Source organism: Myodes glareolus, chromosome 7 (assembly GCF_982192425.1).
Source record: "Myodes glareolus chromosome 7, mMyoGla1.1, whole genome shotgun sequence".
NCBI lineage: Eukaryota > Metazoa > Chordata > Mammalia > Rodentia > Cricetidae > Myodes > Myodes glareolus.
This window is the reverse complement of record NC_142032.1, coordinates 78,112,523-78,131,246: the sequence shown is the minus strand read 5'-3', so window position 1 is coordinate 78,131,246 and position 18,724 is coordinate 78,112,523. Positions and strand designations below refer to the sequence as shown.

The window sequence follows — 18,724 nt, the reverse complement described above, 5'->3', positions numbered from 1 at the left end:
AGACAAGTTGTTTGCTTTCTTGTCACATTATAGGATAGCCAGAAATGATAAGATGTCGGCAGATTTGACCACTTCAACCTGTCCACTATGAAGGAAATGTTCTCAGGCTTTAAGTTCAGCTGGCAAGATGCACTGTTTTTCTAGAACAGGCTACATGTAAGTAACTGTGCACTACAGAAATCTAGTAATCTGTGTACAACATGGCTTTGGAAGTTGGAACCATCTCTGAAACTTGGCTCTGTCAATCACCATGTAATTTTAGACAAGCTATTAACCTTACTCTTCCTGAGCCAATGTTCTTATCTTCCTCAATTATAAAATGGGAACAATAATAGTTACACAGCACAAAGACAGAAAGATTACATGAGGAAGCAGTCTGTAGTAGTTAGGGCCCCTAAGCAATGGTTAGCACCAAATGTAACTAAGAAATACACTATGCTCTCCCTCAAACCCCAGTCACCTTCCCTTTCTACTAGCATCTTCCTCGTCCCCTCACTCTGCTGCCTTGTGGCTTTATCACAGGATCCACACAGCACTGGTCCTAACTCCCCAGGCTCACTTCCTACACATGTTCACTTGCCCAGGGCAAAAGCTTACAGATTACATGGATTCTAGACAAGTACTGACTCAGCCGCACTCTATTTCAGTCCTTACCACATAGCTCAAGTACTACTACTACCATTTCTAATCTCTTGACCTTCTTGAGTTTATTTCCACTTCTGACTCAAGTATCCAAAATGCTGATCTTACTAGGTACAGCAGCAGCAAAGAGGAGTAAGTATGCAAAGAAGTTGAGCTTCAACCTTCTGAACTGTTTGACACTTACAAGGCTGTATGTAGCCTTTTAAATTATTACATAATAAAGGTAAATAAAAGCAAACAAACTATAATTAAAGGTAAAATATTAAACTAATGAGCTAGAACACCTCAAAAAAGTGATGCTTTATCTTATTGAAGATGGTCTCACCTGCAAAAATAATGAAAGGGACAAGCATAAGCAGCAGGCAAGATGAGAAATAAGGGGAAAAAGGCCAAACTGTCCCAAGTGTTCTGAGACTGATGAATGGGAGGCTGTGACCAGAGAACAAGGTATGATTTGAAAAGTCTAAAAGATATTTTAGATATCACTTTTTGCATCTAGCTGAGAAGTCTAAAGTCACACTGCCTGTGGGAATCAATCCAGAGCACATGTGCTTCTAACTACTCTCCCTGATAAAAGCCTGGTCTCCAACAACCAAGGGAACCTCCCCCTACTCTGAATTACATCATGTGGCACCTTGGGCTCCCTGAGGTAGCAGACTGATGGAAGAACCTGGAAGCTGGAGGCAGCCTATCCTATTTCATTTCTGTTGTTATGATAAAGTACCTGACAAAAAGCAATCTGGGGTATTTGGCTTACAATTCAAGGTTACAGCCCGTTGTCAAGACAGAAACATGGAGCAGCTAGTTACACCCACAGTCAAGAACAGAGAAAACAAATGCATGTGTGTTTGTGCTTAGTTCCCTTTCTCTAATACAGTGTAGGACTCAAACCAAGGAAATAGCACCACAGTGGTAAGCACAAACAGTCAATCACTCCTCAGACATGCCCACTGGCCAGCCTGATCTAAACAATCCCTCACTGAGACTCTTCCCAGATGACTTGAGTGTGACAAGTTATCAGTTTTTGACACTAAACATCACAAAGCTGGTGTGGTGGTGAGCACCTGTAATCCCAGCACTCAGGCAGAGCTTGAATTCAGCCAGGATACAAGGTTCCTACCTTAAAACAGAAAGGGGGGGGGGGAATGGAGGGAGGGAGAAAAACAGACTGAGAGCCTGACCAAGCAGACTAGAAGGCCATAGTTAAGACACAAACATACTGGCAGTATCATCACAGGTACAGAAGAAGAGGAAGTAAAATATGACTCAACATTAAGAGTGTACAGTGGACGAATGAGGTCATTAACAGAACTAGGTCATGGGGAAAGAACACTACCCTGAGGGAAGGATGACAGATATGGTTTAGATATTATTAACTGATGGCCACAGGATGCTAAAGTACACATCCATGCCCAAAGAAGGTTTAATTCCTATCAGTACCCAGGTCACAAATGAAGCCATAAGCAGAAAAGAACAAGGGAGTCTAAGTCAAGAATGTAACAGCAGAGCTGGAGACAGCTGGACAGCAGTGAAGACTACTCACCACTCTCAGCTCCCAAGGACATGATGCTCCACACCCACACTGGGCTCACAACTTTCATGACTCCAACTCCAGAAGGACCCAACACCTCTGGCCTCCATAAGCACCTGCACTCATGTGCACATACCCACACACAAAAATGCAAATTAAAAATGCTTTCTAGTAAAATGAAGACGGCAACAGCAAAGACATCAAGGGAGCCACGAAAAAGTTATTTCAAGAAAAGGAGACAGCAGATACCAGAGGCCATAAATAGTTAAGAAACATAAAGACTAAAAACAGGTTATGGGTTTTTTTTTCTTTTTTTTTTCTTTTTTTTTTATGTTTTAAAACAGAATAGTATGTAGCCCAAGCTGGCCTCAAACTCACCATCCTCAGTATCCTCAGTGAGGGACAACAGCCATGTACCATAAGTTCTTTACATTGGACCCAACACACTGAGGTTATAGGTAGTTTTAAAAAAGTAGTTGAGGACCAAAAGTCTGCCTACTGATTAACAATTTATTGTTGTACATTTCAAATCACTACCAGATAAAATTTTGAAAGTTCTCATTACAAAGAAATTGTAATTAGAAGTAACAGACATGCTGAGTACAATATTACACTGTATTTATCCCACATGTATGTATACACTGTATGTATCCCATAAACATGTACAATGATTGTGCTACAAGAACCTTGGATATTGGGTAATGGTAGCACATGCCTTTAATTTCAGCACTTGGGAGGGAGAGGCAGGTGGATCTCTGAATTCAAGTCTAGCCTAGTCTACAGAGCTAGTTCTAGGACAACCAAGGCTACACAAAGAAACCTTGTCAAAAAGAGAGAGAGAGAGAGAGAGAGAGAGAGAGAGAGAGAGAAAGGAAAAAGAAAAAAAAGAATCTTGGACAAAATAAAATACTAAGAATACCTTTAAAAGTCAATCTACAGCCAGGTAATGATGGCTTTAATCCCAGCACTTTGGAGGCAGAGGCAAGCGGATCTCTGTGAGTTCAAGGCCATCCTGTTCTACAGAGATAGTTCCAGGACAGCCAGGGCTGTTACACAGAGAATCCCTGTCTTGGGGCCAGGGGGTTAATCCACAATATGAATTATGAAGAAATGGGGAGAAGAAGGCTAAAACAGACACATGGCAGGGGGCACAGCTCCACTATACGGTAGTGTTTGCCTAATTCACCTAAAGCTCTGAGCTACATCAGCAGTGGAAGAAAAAAAGCAGAGAAACAGTTACACTTCCCTCTTCACCCCTGCCTATATCAGCACACTTTCCCTAACTTCAGCTGTCTTCAACTAGACCTTGTATTGCAAGGCGCCAATCACCTCAATCACAGTCTCCCACCTATTTATAGACAAGGCCAAATCAAGTATTTTGTCAGCACATGGCCAATCTGTTAATTCTATTTTTCAGCCCTTCACACCTACAAATCCAAATCACCAACTGACTCAAACTTGTAATTATTCCCAGTATCCACGCTAACGGCTTCCTAAGTAACTTGTTTAGTTTCTTCCCCTTTCTTCAATGATCAATGAAGAGATTTTAAAATGACAATTCTCACAGGGCATGGTAGCACACACCTTTAATCCCAGAATTCAGAAGGCAGGCAGATTAAGGTTGGCCTAGTCTACATAGTAAATTCTAGGCCACTCTGAATCCCACATCCAAGAGCAGGCCTTTGGCACATCCTACAGACAGTATTATCTATGGTTCCCTCACCAGTGAAATCAAGGCATAGCGATGGTCTATTTTCCTTTGAGGGAAATCGCCAGTTACTCTAGGTATTTCTAGAAATCTTCCATCAGCTAGTTAGCTACAAAGGACCTATGCATCATACTGTCCAGCTGTTTCACACAAGTCAGCACCATGGGTCAATCAATCTATCTGATGCTTTCTTAACACGGGCTGAGCACAGTGATAGATGCCAAGCATTCAGCATTTGGCAGGCCATGGCAGGAGAATTGGGAGTTTGAGAACAGCTTAGATAGCTTAGACATCTCAAACAGTGAAAGGCAAAAATGATTTTTAAAAATGAGAGAAATGATGTGTTAGAGTGAGGCATGTAGGTAATGCCTTGGGAGCCTAGAAAGTCAGAGCACCCAAGTCTTAACTCTTCCTCCAGCCTCCTGACACCTACCGTTCTTTCTTTGTGTGAGAGAGAGATCCTGAAACCACACACGAGTACTTTTACCTGGAGGACCTTTTTCCTCCCTTAGCTTTAAGATTCAAACATGCCCTCTCCTAGTTCCCTTAATCTCAAGCAGCCATTCCTTGGGCAAAAAGATTGCTTGGGACTCTGCACATAAGCGATCTTTTACTATCACTCCAATAGCCATCTCCAGCTATCAGAATGTGTCTCATCTCCCCACTACACTCACTCGCCTCCAGGGCAAGTAGAACACTACCATGAAAGTACAAGTTTTGAGACTAGATTTTTTTTTCCTTCTCTCTTTGGCACTGGGGTCTTCATGCATGCTAAAAGCAAATGTTCTGAATTATACCCCAGCAAGCAAAGGTTTGAATCCCAGTTATCTACCATTTGGTTGCAGTGTGACTCTGAGAAAATACCTAACCTTTCCATGCTTTGAATGCAAACTATAAAATGGAAAAGGAAGGGCTGGAGAGATGGCTCAGCAATGAGGAGCACTGGTTGCTCTTCCAGAGGTCCTGAGTTCAATTTCCAGCAATCACATGGTGGCTCACAACCATATATAGTGGGATATGATGCCCTCTTCCTGCATAAAGGTATACATGCAGATAGAGCACTCATACACATTAAATACATTTTAAAAGAAAAAAAGGTAAGAAAATTAAAAGCTTGTCCAAGTAGTATCACAGGCCTTTAATCCCAGCACCCCAAAAGCAGACATATCTCTGTGATCTTGGAACCAACCTGGTCTACATAATGAGACCTACCTCAAAATACAAATACAGATAGATAGACAGACAGACAGACAGACAGACAAGAAAGGGGGAGAAAGAGGGGAAAAGTTTGGGGCTGAAATGATAGCTCACTCAAGGGGGTAAAGAGGCCAATCCCACAAGCCTGTCAACCTGAGTTCAAATCCCAAAACCCATATATAAGGCTCGATATGGTGGCACACATCTATAATCCTAGAACTCCTATACTGATATAGGAGGCAAAGAGAAGAGACTCACCCAGAAGATCGAGGACCATACAGCACAGCAGCAGAACCCAGAAAGACCCTCCCTCAATCAGGGGGGAGAAGAAAAGGGCTCCTGAAAGTTTCCTGTGAATCTCCACACATGCACCATGACGTGCACACACCCATACTCACATACAAATTATAAAATAAAAAAGGTTGTTAAGGCATGGCTAGAAGAACTGAAAGCCTAGCTAATCATTTCTTGATATTGAACTGCCTCTCTAGACTGTCTCCAATGGCACAGGACCTCTGAGCACTACTGAACTTTGCTTGCTTCCTGTCTTGTCACAAGGTGCCTCCTACAGCACAGTGTACAGTACAACACATCACATGTGAAAGGTCTAATTTTGTCTTCACTGCAGGGACCACATTAGAAAAACAACCTTTAATCTATACAATTGGGGGGGTGCATATATCAAACACAGGTGTCATTCATCAGTGGATACCTTGCTTTTGATACAAGGTCCTTCATTGGCCTAGAGCTTACTAAGAAGTCTAGGGTAGCTAGTCAGCAGACCCAGGACCTGCCCATCTGGGCATCACCAGCACTGGAATTACAACTGCTTTTGTTTTCATTTGTTTTTTTGTTTGTTTTGTTTTGTTTTGTTTTTCAAGACAGGGTTTCTCTATAGCTTTGGAGCCTGTCCTGGAACTCGCTATATGGCCCAGGCTGGCCTCGAACTCACAGAGATCTGCCTGTCTCTACCTCCTGAGTGCTGGCTGGGTTTAAAGGTGTACACTACCACTGTCCAGCTACAACTGTTTTTTAAGTGGTTTCTGGGAATTAAAGTTAGAGCATCATGTCTGAACAGCAAGTACTCTTTCAGCTAAGCAATCTTCCTAAGCCCACTCCAGCGTGTGAGAAAGAGAGGGAGGGAGAGAGGTGCGAGTGAGAGTGTGGGTAAATGCTTTCATGACACACATGTGGAGATCAACATTATGAAGTTGGTTCTTCCCTTCCTCTGTGGGTTCCAGGAATAGAACTGGGTCATTAGGCTTTCAAGGCAAGCACTTTCACACACTAAAGCCATCTTAAGTAATAGGAGGAGAAAACATGCCAGTTAGACAGTGACATACACCTGTCTCTACTCCTAAATACTAAGTACTCTACTTAGGAATAGAGACAGGAAGATCACTACAAGGCCACTAGTCTACATAGACATAACAAGTACTAGGGATACACAAGAGACACACACACTTCTACAAAAAAGGTTGCTAATTTAAGCGAGGGCTCAATTTTGCACAAAATTTCTATATAAAGCAGCAACTCACTCAATACTGAGGACCAGCTTTCCGAAAGGTTAGTAGGAACCACTAACATGTTACATCTCTCAAGAACTGTAGAATAAAGGCTGGGGATATAGCTCAGTGATAGAGCGCTTGCCTAGCATGTGTGAGGCTTACGTTCAACTCTCAGCAAAGGGAAAAAAAAATAGGTCAATAAATTAAATTTCAGAAGTCAACCAAAACGATTCAGTCACTTAAAACAGGGTTCAAGGAGCTGGCTCAGTCTTAACACTTATGTGCCTGCTCTTGAAGAGGACCTGGGTTTAGTTCCTAGCACCCACATGGTAGCTAACACCAGTCTGTAACTCCAGTTCCAGAGGACCTGATGCCCTCTTCTGATCTCTACTGGCCTCAGGAACACATGTAGTATCCAGATAAACAAGCAGACAAAAAGTTCACACACATAAAATAAAAGTTAATTGTTTTAAAAGGAAGTTGAATACATCTAGCTGTTTAGTAACTCTGCTCTGTAACTATGAATCTTTTTAAATGGTAGTAGATGTGCAGCTCAAGATCCTTCCAGCTACAGTGATAGTTTTGTTTATTTTTAACTCAGTTATTCCCATGTCCCACTCCTGCCAATCTTAGAAGCCAACAAAGCAAGGGTGGGTGACACTCCCAATTACCCTTCCCATGATGCCGCTTAGAGTGCAACAAAGTATAGAGGCCTTCCAGCAGCCTTCAGCAGCTTGCTAGCACGTACCCTACATGTTTGCCTTCCCTCTGCTAGTGACAACCAGGCAGGATTGTTGTAGTTAATACTGAACGAGTAAAAGCAGCACATAAAAATAACTGGCATATGGTGGAGGGTGGAAGGTGGAGGCTAAAGAAGGGTCTCACAAATAGCCCTGGCTGACCTGGAACACACTACTCAGACCAAGATGATTTCAAACTCTTGGCAATCCTTTTGAGCCACCAAAATACTAGGATTACAGGTATTGCCACTGTACCTGATCAGAGATGTAATTTTTACCTGTTGTGCCATTTTACTCATTTTTAAAAAGACATTTAAGGAACTAGAGAGATGGCTCAGCAGTTAAGAGCACTAGCTGCTCTTTCAGAGGACCTGGTTCAATTCCCAGTACCCACATGGTTGTTGACAACTGTCTGTAACTCCAGTTGCGGGGAATCTGATACCCTTACACTCAGGTAAAACACCAATGCACATTAAAAAAAAAAAAAACATTTAAAACACATAGATTTAGATCAACAATTACCTTAAAGGCCATAATGTAGCCAGGCCTACTGGCTCACACCTATAATCACTACAGAAGGCTCAGGCAGGAAGGACAGGAGTTCAGGACCAACCTGAGCAACAAAGTGAGTTCAAAGGCCTGCCTGGTATACAACCACCCTTCAATCTCCACAGAGTCACACTGTAAGCTGGTATGAATGAAGAGAAAAATAATTACTGAAATAAAGGGCTGCAATTCCCAATAAAAGACCCTTGTTCTGTCAGGCACAAACCAGGCAATGGCTTCCTGACTAGTACACAAAGACCGCACCACCCCATCCTCTTCTGGAACAGTTGCTGATGAACCATTAGGGTTATGACAGGAGATCCTATTGGTCTCACACCCACAGTGGCTTCTTTCTGCACGCTTAAATAGAGTTCTACATACAAAATCAACAGTTTCACAATAAATTATTCAATTAATCATGCTCTTAATGCCTTCTGAGCACAAGGGCGACTTACTAGCTCTGCTGTATACAAAATTCTGTCCCAGCAACTTGCAAAGTTCCCTGAGGGCAAGGAATTGGTCTATCTAGAAAGATGGACATTCTCTAGGGTGTAGCAAATAAAGACTACTTAAAACTAACCAAAAGATTTGTACACTCAGAGCTGGAGAGATGGCTCAGAGGTTAAGAACACTGGCTGTTCTTCTAGAGGACCAGGGTTCAATTCCCAGAACCCACATGGCAACTCACAACTGTCGGTAACTCCAGTTTCAGGGTTTCTGACACACTCACATAGACATACATGCAGGCAAAACACCAATGAACATCAAATAAAAATAAATTTAAAAAAAGATTTGTATACTTATATTCATACAGTAGCTGAAGCAAATCAGGTTGAGGGATGAATGGGCAAGCAAAAGTGGTGCACTCATGCTGACAGAAAGGAATTCTGCACACCCTACAACACGGATGGACCTTACAGAGTGGTGCACTCGTGCTGACGGGAAGGAATTACAGGAGGGAATTCTGCACACCCTACAACACGGATGGACCTTGAAGATACTCCACTAAATGAAATAAGCCAGTCATAAAAAGAGAATACCCGTCTGCCAAAAAAGGGGGGGGGCAGGGGTTAGAAGGATAGAAACAGAAAGGAAAATGGTGGTTGGGAGTCCAGGGAACAGAACTACTAATGGAGGAAGCAGGGGTTAGTATTTCAGGGTACAATGCTTCAGTTGGGGAAGGTCTGGAAATGTAGATCATGACAGCTACACAATATAAATGCACATAATGCCAGTGAACTGTAAGTTAACTTAAGTGATTAAGTATATTGTATCACAATTTAAAAATTCAAACACTTGGAACTGGAGAGATGGCTCAGCAGTTAAAAGCACTGGTTGCTCTTCCAGAAGACCCAGGTCCAATTCCCAGCACCCACACCATAGCTCAAAACTGCCTATAACTCCAGTTCCAGGGGATCTGACACCCTCACACCAATGCACATAAAATTAAACAAATTTTTAAAACTTCAAACATTTTAGCAGGGTACAGTGGCCAACACCTTTAATCCCAGTACCTGGGAGACAAAGGTCAGTGGATCTCTTTGAGTTCTAGCCTGGTCTATGCAGAGAGTTCCAAGACAATCAGAGCTACATAGTTAGACTGTCTTTGGAGGAGGAGGGGTTGAATTCACACATTTTATAAAATTATTGAAGAAATGTGAAGAATTCATAGATGTTCCATCTTTGAATATTTTTGGAGAACATTTTTATAGAACATCTCTACATTGTACAAATAAACTCAGAGCTCGACAGATCTGCCACCTTTTATAGTATACACCATATGTAAACATAGACATCATATATAGTACCCGCAGTACAAATTACACCATGCCACTCAGCTTTAAAGGTATGTTTTACCCAGCTTGCTTGTAAAGCCAGGAGGACTAGAGTGCCTTAGATCTTCTTTCCATAACCAGGACCTTACACACTACCCACCCATCCCTCAAGACAGTCTAGTCTTGACAGTCTAGTCCAGCGTGGGTTAAAAAACCGTGCCAACGATTACATTTCCACTACACCACTAACTTGCCAAGCAATGGGGAGGGGTGGGGTGCTATCCCTGGAGATGCTCAAATGCTGGCTGGGCAATCAACCACTCATCATGGGCTAGATGCCAAACTGAAGAAGATAAGGAATCAGACAACTAACTTCACCTTGCCAACTGTGATGGGCAGATAAGGCTCAGAAACAGTACAATGGCGAAAGCAAACTACAGTGAGTTCACAAACCCAAAGGAGTACAGACGGCTAGAGGGCCTGCCTGGAAGTGGGGGAGAGGGGTAATCTTCCTTCCAAAGGTTTTTGAGCTGGATCTGAAAGGATGCAGTTTTCCAGGGAAAGGACCAGAATATAAAGCAGAAAGAACAGCGGCCAAGATGTCCAAAGATCCCAATGCTGACTTTGCCACCATCTCTATCAGTAACCTCTGTAAATCGCACTCTAGGTTTCTCCAAACGCAAACCTACAGATGGGCAGAATGGTCTCCAAAAATCCAGCCAGTTAGAACGGACTGCTGATGTTCAAATCGGGCCTCAACCCCAGAGGAGTCGCTTGACCTTGGGCGGAGTAATTAACAGCTCCTGCCTCAGTCTCCCCCATTTCCGGGGGTGGTGTAATAACTAAACATATGTCAATCACTTAGCAAAGGAAATGGCACACAGTAAGCCATCAATAAATTAATGATACTGGTAATCACGACTCGCTGCACTAGGAGCACAGCAAACTCAAAGGCAGGGAGATGTACCCGCGGCGCTTACTAGGTCCCCCCACAGACACCCAGTCGGAGGGGAGGGGGGAGGGGAGCGTACAGCCAGTAGCACACCCAGCACGCGTGTGTCACCGGCCAGGCTCGCACGCGCCTCTCCTCTCCCCGCCCCAAGAAGAAGCGATAGCTCAGTAGCCCCGAGGCCCACTACCACCCCTCCAACCGGGTCCTTGACCCTACTCACCATGCTGGCCGGGGAGGGGGTGGCTCAGGTGAGTTGGCTCTTGGGATCCAATGCGTCCCGCTCGCACAGTTCAGGTCATGGTCTCTGCAGGCTCGGGGAGTCCCCCGCCCATGCAAAGACAACCCGTTCCCCACCCGGGTCCCGCCGGCACCTTTAAAAGGAGCACAGCGGCCTCATCGAGGACCCCCAAAGCTATTCATCCAGACCTCGGCCCACCTCAGGCAAACGCAAAAGCAGGAAATGGGGTAAGGAGGCAGCTGTGCGGGGCCCCCCGCCTGGGCCCGACCCCCGGGAGGGAGGCTGCGGGCCCAGGCAGGGATTCCCCGGCCTCCGCGGCCCGAGGCGGCGACGGGCCCGGACGGGGCTGAAGGGGCGGAGGCTTCCCGGGCCTGGGCGGCGCGGCCGGCTCAGGAGAGAGGCCCACCGGCCCGCGCAGTCCTCTCCACCTCTGCCCTCGCCGCGGCCCCGATCCGCATCCCTGCGCGCAGCCCGCAGCCGCCGCTCGCCCCGCGCGGCCACCCCCAGCCAACAGCCCAGCGCGCCGGAAGTGGCGAGCACCAGGCGGCCTCAGCCCGCGGCCTGCTGCGGCGCTGGAACCGGACCAATCCGGAATCAAGTGAGGGCAGAGGAGGGCGGGGCCGCACCTGACGGTTCGCTGGCCCCGCCCACCTCGTCCCCGCCCAAGCGGCCGCGGACCGCCGCGTTGGTAAAGGGACGCGCGGCCATTTTGGTAAAGGGGTGGTTTCCCTTTCGTTTCTGTCGCTCATTCATTCCGCAAATCATTTTGGAGCGCCTTTCCGAACCCTGGTACCGGACTTGAAGTTCCTCGGGGCTGGACTGTGCTCTCCTGGTGCCTTTATTCGTTCAGTCTATTTCTCTGGGTGCTAAGATCACAAAGTGTCACAGGACGAAATTGAAATAATTAGTGTCACGATCTTAATTGGCTTCATCCTCAATTGTAAAGTCAGACAATACTTAATAGAACAAAATAGAGAACAAAGGTTCCGGTGAGCTGAGTTGCAAAAGTGGTCATAGATCGATGAAAAGAGGCCTAGAGAAAGCAGACACAAACCACTGGTTGTATGGAAGGTACTTACAAAGTCGGGGCAGGGGGACAAAAGAGAAACAACTGGGTAACAACAGCTTACTTTTGCGTCATTATCATCCAGTTGAAAGTAATTCTAGAAAGATTTAAAAGAAACAAGTGGTTTGAGCCAGATGTGGCAATTAGCCTACGGGCGCGGACACAGGGTGGAGGCTGCAGGATCCAGAGTCATTCAGAGAAGTCCAGTTGGCTTCCCAGAACTCCATTTGATTGGCTCACAACTACCTGTAACTCCAACACCAAGGGATTCAACACCCTCTTCTGGACTCCCAAGATACCTACACCTACACCCGCATGGTATACACATACATAGGCACACAAACATACACATAAATTAGTTTTTTAAGGGACATGGGAGCAAGGTACCAGTGACATGGCTCAGCCTGTAAAGACACTTGCTGCTGCTATGTCTGACCGTCCGATCTAGATTCAATCCTCTGAACCTGTGATGGTTTGAACAAGAATGGCCCTCATAGAGGGAGTGGCAGCACAGGCCTTCATTCCCAGTGCTCTGCATCCACAAGCCAGAGGCAGGCAGATCTCTGTGAGTTCAAAGCCAGCCTGACCAACTTAGTTCCAGAACAGTTAAGACTACACAGACTTGCCCCCATAGGCTTATATTTGAATTCTTAGTCATCAGATAGCAGCACTCTTTGAGAAGGATTAGAAGGATTAGGAGGTGTGACCTTGTAGGAAGAAGTGTGTTACTGGGGGTGGGTCTTAAGGTTTCCAAAGCTCATGCCACACCCAGTCTCTTAGTCTCTCTGTGGCTCAGGATGCAGTTCTTAGCTACTGTGGTAGTTTGAATGTAATTATGGTCCCCATAATCCCAAAAGGGAGTGCCACTGTTAGGGGTTTGACCTTGTTGAAGTAGGTGTGGCCTTGTTGAAGGAAGTGCCTCACTGTGGGAGCAGGCTTTGAGGTGTCTTGCTCAAGTGTCACTTAGTGTGACGGACAGTCCACTCGCTGTTGCCTTCTGGCCTTCTAATCAAGATGTAGCCAGTACCATGTCTGCCTGCACTCTTCCGTGCTCCCTGCCGTGGTGATACTGGACTGAACTTCTGAAACTATAAGCGAGCCACCCCTATTAAATGTTTTCCTTATAAGAGTTGCCATGGTCATTGTGTCTCCTCACAGCAACAGAAGCCCTAGCTAAGACAGCTACTGTTCCGCCATGCTTCCTGCCATGATAATAGTGGGACTGGCCCTCTGAAACTGTCAGCAAGCCTCCAATTAAATGTTTTCTTTTACAACAGTTGCCTTGGTCATGGTGTCTCTTCACAGCAATAAAATAATGACTAAGACAGAACCCAGTTGTGGAAAGAGGGAATAGATTCCCACAAATTGTCTTTTGATCATACTAGCATCAAGGTGACTCTCCTCTAGCAAAAGGGACCTATGGCGCTCGCTCTCTCTGGCAAAAGGGACCTATGGCTCTTCATTGACTTCTACCTGTGGCGAATATCAGCATACACATGCTAGCCCCCAGGCCCTTATAGTCCCTATTCACAAGCTCCTGTTATTCATTTCAAAGACCCCACACTAGCATCCTGGCCCTTCTCACCTCTTCCTCTATCCTAAAACCCCCAGGCCTGCTCCAATCAGGTCACTTCCCACCCCCAGACACTCATCCTACTAATAAGCCATGTGATGTTTGCATTCTCCACCTATGAACCTGCCCCACTTTCTTGTTTCTCTTGCAGATAGCCCTGGTCACGTCCAGTCTACCTTTTCTCTCTGCTCTGGACTCTTCCAGATGCCTCTAGATACTTTCTCTCATTCACAATAAAAACCTTCCACCTACACTATGCAGTGGTGGCACACACCTTTAATCCCAGCACTCAGTAGGCAGAGGCAAGCACACTCTTGTGAGTTCAAGGTCAGCCCAGTCTACAGAGCTAGTTCCTTAGCTGTCCTAGCCAAGGCTACACCAAGAAACCCTGTCTTGAAAAAACAAAAAAACTAAAACAAACACACAAAACCTTCCCCATTATGGAGCAGCCATTTTGATGGTTTCTTTACTGCGTCTGCTTGAATACAATAAATAAATGTAAGAGAGGGAGGAATGAAAGAGAGAGAGAGAGAGAAGGAGAGAGAGAGAGAGAGAGAGAGAGAGAGAGAGACTGGTCTACTTGAGAAATTTGGCATGATTTCTCATGAAGTTAAAAAACCCTGAACTAGGCATGGTGGCTCATGACTTTGAGACTTAGCATTTAGGAGACTAAAGGATTGAAATGAATTTGAGGCCCTCCTGGGCCATGGAGACCCTGTCATAATGCACCCTCCTACGCAGTTAATCGTCTGAGATTAGTGAGACGGAGTCTGTGCTACAGGACTCTAATCTGATGTTTAAGGTGGTCTCTTGGGGCCTACTACAGATGTTAGGAGAGGGTGTTTTGGGGTTTTTTGTATGGAGTTTTTTTCCCCAATAAGCCAATTAAAGAGACAAGTAAAGAGCAGTACAGAGAGGAGATTTAATCAAAACAGCTGGCATGCAGGTCCAACCTACCAACACCACAGCACAAAGGTTTGGGTTTGGGATTTGGTTTGAGACAGAGGTCTCACTATGTAGCCCCAGCTGGCCAGGTACTCACTCTGTAGACCAGGCTGACCTTGAACTCACAGAGATCTTCATGCCTCTGGCTCCTGAGGGATGGAATTTAGGATGTGTGTGCCACCAAGGCATGAACTTGGTCACCACATGGAACACCACTCACTCACTCATTGCATTCAGCCCTACAGCATGAAGTTTTCATCCACAAAGTTCATGCTGGAGCGCCACATGGTGGAATTACAAACAAAATGTGCAAAAGAACCCTCATGGCAAATAAGTGTACAATGAGTGTACTGAGTGTGTTGGGCCACACTCAGAGCTGTCCTGAGTACATTGGCCACGCGTAGAATGAGGAACATAAGAAAGTCTGGTGAGACCCTGAATGAAGTCCCCATTCTTTCAAGCATCTGAATGAGCTTTTGATTTAAACTGAAGAATGGGGCAAGGGGCGAGAGGTATTCCCAATCAGTCAGTCTTGGTCAAGGTGTAGCCCTGGTGGATCATAGCAGTCCTGGTTCTGCAAGGTTGGAGGAAATGATGGACCTTCCTCCCTAGAGAAGGGAGTTGTCTCCCTGGAGATAACGTCGTCTCCTCCGGGAGCAGCCCTGCTATCACAGATAATTACCCTCATAGGGGAGTGGTCTGTCCTTTGAGGCCTGTGATCGCTTAGTGATGATTTCAGCCCCTTGTGTAAAGGTGTTTATGACAGCTCTAGCTTTCCTGGAATCCATGGTAACTGCAGGTTTGGGGGTAGGGGGAATATTCCCATCTGGGACAGGACATTGTAAAGCAACAAAGACAGAACAAAATGAAGGCAGAGATGCCAGGCTTTGAACCTTCTTTTAGTTCTCCTGTGGCCCAGTTGAGAAGTACATTGTAGCAAAAACAATTTCTTACAACCCATTTAAAAAGAATTTTGCAGATGACCCAGGCCTTTAATTCCACCACTCAGGAGGCAGAGGCAGGTGGATCTCTGTGAGTCTGAAGGCCAGCCTGGTCTACATAGTAAGTTCAGGGACAGCGAGGAATACATACAGAGACTCTGTCTCAAAAATAAATAAGTTGTCGTTACTGCCCGGAGGACAAATAAGCAACAAATAATGAACAAGTGACTGAACTAGCTGTGGGAAGAGGGGTGCGGTGAAAGAAAGAAGCAATGGTTTGGTGTAACAGTGTTCTCAGCCTGTGGACCACTACCCTTTGAAGGGTGAACAATCCTTTCACAGGGGGCGCCTAAGACCATCAGAAAACAAAAATATTTACATTGTATTTTATAACAGTAGCAAAATTGCAGTTGTAAAGTAACAATGAAATAATTTTGTTGCTGGGGTAACCATGACCCCAGCATGGGTCACCATGGGGTCTATAATAAAGGGTCATAGCCTTAGGAAGGTTGAGGCCACTGGGATAGAAGATAGTGGTGGAGGGAGGCAAAAACCTGCAAAAGCTCTAGAGTACTAAGTGTGGTAATGCTTGTTCTAGTCTCTAACCTGTTTTACTAAGAAGAGTGCTGGGGTTTGTTTGTTTTAAAATGGATTTATTTCTATGTCTGTGCCTGCCTGAGTTTCTGTGTTTTATTTGCATGCAGGAGCAGGCTAGAAGCCAGAGGAGGGTACTGGATCCCCTGGAACTGTATTTACAGGTGGTAACGAGCTTCTGTGTGGGTGCTTGGAACAGAACTTGTGTACTCTAGCAAGTGTCCCTAACGACTGGGTCATCTCTCCAGTTCCCAGAGTGCTGGTTTTAAGACATTCTCCCAAAAAGCTCAGTTGAGTCCTCAGGTATTCCCACTAATAGACCACAGCAAATTCGACTAACCCCATGGTTCTCAAAAACATTTGAAAGAGACATTAAGTCGGGAATTATTCTACCCTCTTGATTCTCATTCAGTATGTCTGAGACAGGTCCTAAAATTCACATTTCCAACAAGCTGCCTATTGCGATTTCCTTTTTTCATTTTATTAAAAAAATAAAACTCAGGAGTAAATAATAGGGAATAAACCGAAGAGATCCAGACAGCAATGGACACAAAACCCTACCTCTCTCCACTTCCCAGATGGAAAGGCCACACAACCCCTCAGCCCTCCTCTTCCTCCTCCTCCCTGTGTCCTTCATCTCCCAATGAGTCTGACAGGGGACCCTATGGTCCACCTCAGCCAGCAGAATATGAACTCCACTCTCTAAACAAGGTTGGACTCTCCCCCAACAGTTCCCCCTTTTAGTCTAAATAAATAGGAAGGGTTTTAAACATATATTATTGTTAAGTATTTTCCTTAACTCTCTGCTAACGCAATAAGTCAATCAGACCAGATCAGACCAAGTTAGATGCCCAGGTTTAATGGATGACAGCACTCCCGGGTATCCCCCTGGAAAAACACAGAGAGGGGAACAGAAAACCAAAAGACCACAGAAAACTGGGAGACCACTGGAGAGCAAAAAGGGGAGACCACGTGTTCATTCTCTGTGGGGGGGGCAGTTTAAATAGCCTGTGGGAGTGGTCTTGACCCTCCCTGGGGAAAGGGTCACTCTTTGATGGACTTTCTTGGAGGTGGAGTTTGAACTGAGGCAACTCCCAGGGAAGAGAGCTTTAAAATGGAGCTTGCCACCCAACATTTCAGGATGGATGCCAAGGGGCTGAGGTGGAGCCCCCACCAAACAACAATATGAACAATTGTCGGGTACTGTCTAAATAGAAAGAAAAGGTATTAACTTTAACAAATAAAACTACATACAAGAAGAACAATTATCAAATAAGAATTACTGTAGCACAAATTCTAATTGATCTTAATAATAAAAACCCATATAGTCAGATATTGGGGTAAATGCTGAAAGATCAGAGAAACAAAGGAAAACGCCACAGGCCTCGTCAACTTCTCAGCCGAAAAGGGGTCAAGCTCCTGTTACCAACCTGCCTTATTACTTCCTCTCTCCACCTGGTCATATCATTTCCTGTTTCCTCCTCCCAGGTGCTGGGATTAAAGGTGTGTGCCACCACTGCCTGGCCTCTATAGTTAACTAGGCTAGCTCTGCACTCTGATCTCCAAACAAGCTTTATTTGTTAGAGCACAAATGAAATATCACCACATTTCCCCTAGTTTGTCTAAAATAAGGAAAGGTTATAACTAATATAAGAAAAACTATATACAATTAGTATAATAACTATACAATATGTACAGGCAATAAATTCATCAACAATGTCTAGTGTATTTGCATTTGACAAATACAGAAAAAGTACTCCATTATCTATCCTATCTTGGTGAGTCCAAAGGATTGTACCTAATTCACCTTCAGTCCTAATTTGCATTACCAAAACAATCTTTTAATGTCTCTCAACCTTCTACACTTTACACCTCTTTAGAGAATTTCTTTTCTGAATCTGGTAACAAGGAAAACTATAGCTACAACTATGAAGTCTTTAACTCCATCAGAGACCTGAGAAGGAAATAATATTGACTAGGTAAGCAGGAAATACAAGTAAGTGACTTCCAAAAACTATGAGAAATGACAGAAACATCTGGTCGCCTAGACAGTCACCCAAGTTTCCTCTGCAATATTGGGGCATCCATCATTGGTATACAGGACTAGCATACCCAACAGACTTTTCTGTGAAGCAGGATATTCTGAAGGACTGTCCTACCTTGTCTTGGCAAAGTTCAACAGTCCTTTTTTTTTGTGTGTCCTGCTTGTCCAATTTGGACAGCATAATATCGACAGTCAAGTCAAGGGCACTTTTTTGCCCAGTATCTTACTTTTGCCACCAAGAAAGTAAACTCCATATGAAGATTTTTTGATGTCTATTGTCTTCTCTAAAGTAGATTGATACTGTTAGAATCAGACATGTCTCATTGTCATAAAAAAGAAGCTATTCATTAAAACATCTTAAATGCCATATTCTGTATATCTCTGAAGTGTTTGAAGATTACCTCTCTAAAATATATCTGTGTTTACCTTCAAAATATACCTAATATGATCACAAGTTCAATTGTAATAAGTGACTAGTTACAAAATTACATTTCCTTATTATCCTAAATAGCTGATAATACTAACTTTCAAGGGCTAGAAATTTGCATTACATTGTTAAATGAACTGAACAGGTACAATACCTTGACAATAGTAGAAACATATATACAGTATGTTCTAACAAAAATAATCTTAAATTTGTATCAATATACAAAAATTCATATCAATATAAAATATTTAAGACTATTAGTTGTTTTTTGGTTTAAAAGTAGATTCAATAATCTAC

The 18,724-nt window shown here is 44.3% G+C and overlaps 1 protein-coding gene across 2 annotated transcripts in view; it reads right to left on the bottom strand.

The window, feature by feature from the left end:
• Xpo6 (exportin 6) overlaps positions 1 to 11,338 on the bottom strand; it is a 103,671-nt gene extending 92,333 nt beyond the window's left edge. The window contains exon 1 of one of the 2 annotated variants that reach the window (XM_048460581.3): positions 10,820 to 11,338. In XM_048460581.3, the coding sequence (XP_048316538.1) occupies positions 10,820 to 10,822 (3 nt within the window). In that variant the 5' untranslated portion in view covers positions 10,823 to 11,338. The remainder of the gene's footprint in view (positions 1 to 10,819) is intronic. The other variant, XM_048460580.3, reaches the window with a different exon arrangement.
• Positions 11,339 to 18,724: the final 7,386 nt, after the last annotated feature.